The sequence below is a fragment of the Odontesthes bonariensis genome, chromosome 24, assembly GCF_027942865.1.
Source record: "Odontesthes bonariensis isolate fOdoBon6 chromosome 24, fOdoBon6.hap1, whole genome shotgun sequence".
NCBI classification, from domain to species: Eukaryota; Metazoa; Chordata; class Actinopteri; order Atheriniformes; family Atherinopsidae; genus Odontesthes; species Odontesthes bonariensis.
The window spans coordinates 23,478,386-23,481,994 of record NC_134529.1 but is presented as its reverse complement, the minus strand read 5'-3'; the positions used below and the strand labels follow the sequence as shown (position 1 = coordinate 23,481,994).

Sequence of the window (3,609 nt, the reverse complement as noted above, 5' to 3'; positions counted from 1 at the left end):
CTTACCAGTTTGTGCAGTAACTTTGGAGAACAGTGAATCTGTGTGGCAAACAGAAATGTCAAATATTTAAAGCTTGAGAAAGAAATTTGAAGTGGTACAGTTGTGTGTCTGCAAGTGAATAAATTTACAATTTACTTCCAGTGCTTGTTTTATGTATGGAGAAATCTAAATCTGTTAATTATTTTAAAAAATGGCAAAGCCATTGTTTTTAGGTTTATTGTAATATCTAAACCAATCTCTCCAGAACAGTCTCTGTCACCAGCACCAGTTACACGTTGAATCACTGTGGAAATCTTTACTGAGCCAAACTTAGTCAACTATGACGTCCACTGAGCCAACTATTTCTTTCTTGATACAGCAGTAAAACCCTTTGAAGTTTTCAGATGACCTGATAAGTGTGACAGACCAGTTTTTCATTTAGTTTTATTCTTAAAATATTTAAAGAAATCCCATTCCTCACAGAATTACAGACTATAAAACAAATACATTAATGAATGTGTGCATTTCATTATTTGTAATATTATTCATTTAAACCCAGACCCTTTTTTTCACACACACAAACACTTGTCACTTGTTTCTCTCTTGTTTACTCTGCAGTACCTTGCTAACGTGCCTCATTGTGAAAAGTGCTGTCAGAATACAACACATGAACAGTGCAGGGAAAGACACACAAGCCCACCACAGCTGCCTCTCTCCAAATAACTCCAGCACTGTATGCCGCCGTCTGGCGTAGTCCCTGAACAGAGCCTCAAGCTGGAACACGGTGCCCAGGGATAGAAACAGGTGGAAGACCTGGTGACCCTGGCCCACAAAGTCACAGCAGCCTGGAAAGAAGCGCTCAGGGATGGGGCAAGAGAAGAAGAAGGCGGCAAACAGAAAAGAGACAATTTGGAGAGCATGAAAGGGGAGAGAGGCCTCCTGTGTCCAAGAAACAGTAAGAAGGCGGTGGACTATGGGGCTTATATCCAGCACGTAGGCAATGCTGGTAGGGATCAGCTGACAGATTTTACGCTGAAGTGGATATGGCCGTCTGTACCTGGACTTGGCGAAACAACAGCCAGCACAGGAGAGCCACCCAAACAGGGCACCTCCAGGTAGAAAGAGCAGCCCGATGCTCTCTCTCCATGCTGGCTCTGATGCATAGAAGTAATGACCAAGTGAACAACCATACTGATACACAGCTACACCCACATAGTCCATGAAGAAGAAGAAGTAGTGTGCGTGTTCAGAGTGAGACTGCAAGAGGTGAGCTGCCACACTGAGGCACAGATATATGAGAGAAGATACCATGAACAGGCTGAGAGGTAGAGAGGCTGCATCCAAGGTGAAACCCAGGGTGCCTGCGTTGGCCCACCAGCGGAGCAACAGCAGAGGACCTGCCAGCAAGTGTGTCCATATGTTGAGAGATTCATTGTGTCGCTGAAAGAGGCTTAGGAGGTAGCAACGCCAGTCTTGCTGGATGGGACGGTAGCCCGATAGGATGTAGGGCTCTCTGAACAGGATGGGGACCTGGTTGGCAGTGACAGTGGGGCTGGGTGATGGCAGAGAAGAAGGTATGAGGTCTGAGAGGCAAGGGAGGCGGCCGAGGTGCTTGACACTCAGTGTCAAGGTGCTGAGCCGCTGCAGAAAGTCAGCCGACATAACTTCTGTTGGAACAAATTCTCTGTGAGGGAGAGTAAATGAATACAGGACTTTGTGTTAAGGTACAGTTTGCCACAATAAATTTTAAAAATAATTGAAAAGTAGATAGTTGTTTACTAAGTAAAATCCCTACAATCACTACAGGAACCCATGATGAACTTTGTTGTAATGCCAGTTTCTAGTCAACTTAGAGCTGTATCAATCTGCACTGTGAGTTAGAGGTATGAAGGTGTGGAAAGGATGAACAAGCTTACACTGAGTGGGATTTAAACTTGAGGAGTGGGGGCTCATTCAATGGTTTGCAAGCCCTGAAATACTGCAGCTACATTTCTCTCCGTGTTTTGGATTAAATGGTTTTGTACCCTTACCATTAACAGGATGTTGGCTCATGCTGAACAACTTTGGAGATGGCTTGTGTTTGATAGTCAGGACATTCTTCTGCATAAGTCATTAACAATAGAAAAGCAGCTATGTGGTCAAACCTGAAACCATCACTCACACTGATAGGAGAGGAATGTAAACGACTGTTGTCACAAAGAACATAGTGATGCACTGCTGACAGAACACTCTCTGTGTCCCCTCCTTAAGGGTGTGCCCCTGCCACTCCCCCCTCTACTGTATGGTGTCACAAATGGAATGTACTGGACACTGACTCCAACAATTTTATCGATATAAATCATCTAAAACGTAGGAGTTTCAGTCTACTGTTTTGACAAACAAAGAGAATCTTAGCTTGTGGGTTTTTCAGACTCAAATTTTCTCTAGAAAATGCATCTGTATGCCAATAACAAAATTACTGTCTAGTAATAATATAAATAAATATTTATTCGTTTTCTTCTATGTTTTCCTCGCAAATTAGCGGCTTTAACTGGCGCAGGATTGGTCCAATACATGAAAACATGGTTCTTATACCTAATCTAAGACTTTATGTCAACAGAAAAAACAAAGCTAAGAGGCAGAAGAAACATCGTCTCACCTACTTGTATCCACAGGACACCTGTTGCTCTTCCAGACTCGAGGGGGTCTGCAAAAGGATTCTAAAAAGCCTGTCTTTACCACCGGCTCTCCTGAGATACGAAGCACGCAGACCCAGATAACTACATGTTATACATGTTGGAGTAATATAGATGTTTTGGAAGAACTGGTAAGAAAACCGGTGAAAAAAAAAAAAATCAAAACACAGCCGAGTAGGGCGGAAAATTGGCGTGTGTGGGCGGGGTCTGGGTGACCAGAAACGCCCCCAAGTGCCGTGAAATTCAAATATCATAAAGCACAATAATTGGGTGTTAATGTTGACACAGCAACACCGAATAATAATCACATTTATATCTACGTGTTTTACTTAATTCAGCTGCTCATTTTTTTTTACTTAAACAAATGATCAAACCATAAAGTATATTGTTTGTTGTAATGACAATCAACGTTTCACAGGTAGGCTCTTGTTGCCGACGTTTCAGCAGGCAGAATATTATACTAAAGCCTCAATATAGAAGATACATCATCAGGTAGCCTGACATGTCTAATTCTGTTTGTGTGTATCCATCTACTGTCCAATACTGCAGGCTACACTGCAACGTAATCTGTGCGGGACATGTTTTTCCCCTTTAGCACTAGGCTCTCATTCAAAAATAATGGCTGTCTAAACTCTCCACTGGAACTAAATGTTAATGGGAATTATTTCTGTGAGGAAATCCCATGTCTGTTGTTAAAAATCACTGGAAATGTTTGGGATATTTTAGATAGAAATGGGAACCCGTTTTGGAAGCCTCTTTGATTTAGGATTAGAAATTGTGTTTGTTTTAATGACTCTGATGAAAATATTTTTATGTTTAAAACAGAGTTGCTTGTAAAAATGGACACAATAAATGGATTTTAACCATGGGTCGGGTTAATTTTCAAAAGGTAAATAAAGTCTTTAGCCACACTTTATTTTTTACACATTAGGTAACATATTTATTGAAACGTGGA

General features: G+C 41.6%; 1 protein-coding gene across 1 annotated transcript; it reads right to left on the bottom strand.

Moving 5' to 3' along the window:
- Nucleotides 1-406: 406 nt before the first annotated feature.
- Nucleotides 407-2,805, bottom strand: paqr8 (progestin and adipoQ receptor family member VIII). The gene is made up of 2 exons (XM_075459157.1): nt 2,618-2,805; nt 407-1,663 (listed from the first exon to the last, which is right to left on the bottom strand). Exon 2 carries the CDS (start codon nt 1,639-1,641, stop codon nt 568-570), a length of 1,074 nt encoding a protein of 357 aa, XP_075315272.1. The 5' UTR covers nt 1,642-1,663; nt 2,618-2,805; the 3' UTR covers nt 407-567.
- Nucleotides 2,806-3,609: the final 804 nt, after the last annotated feature.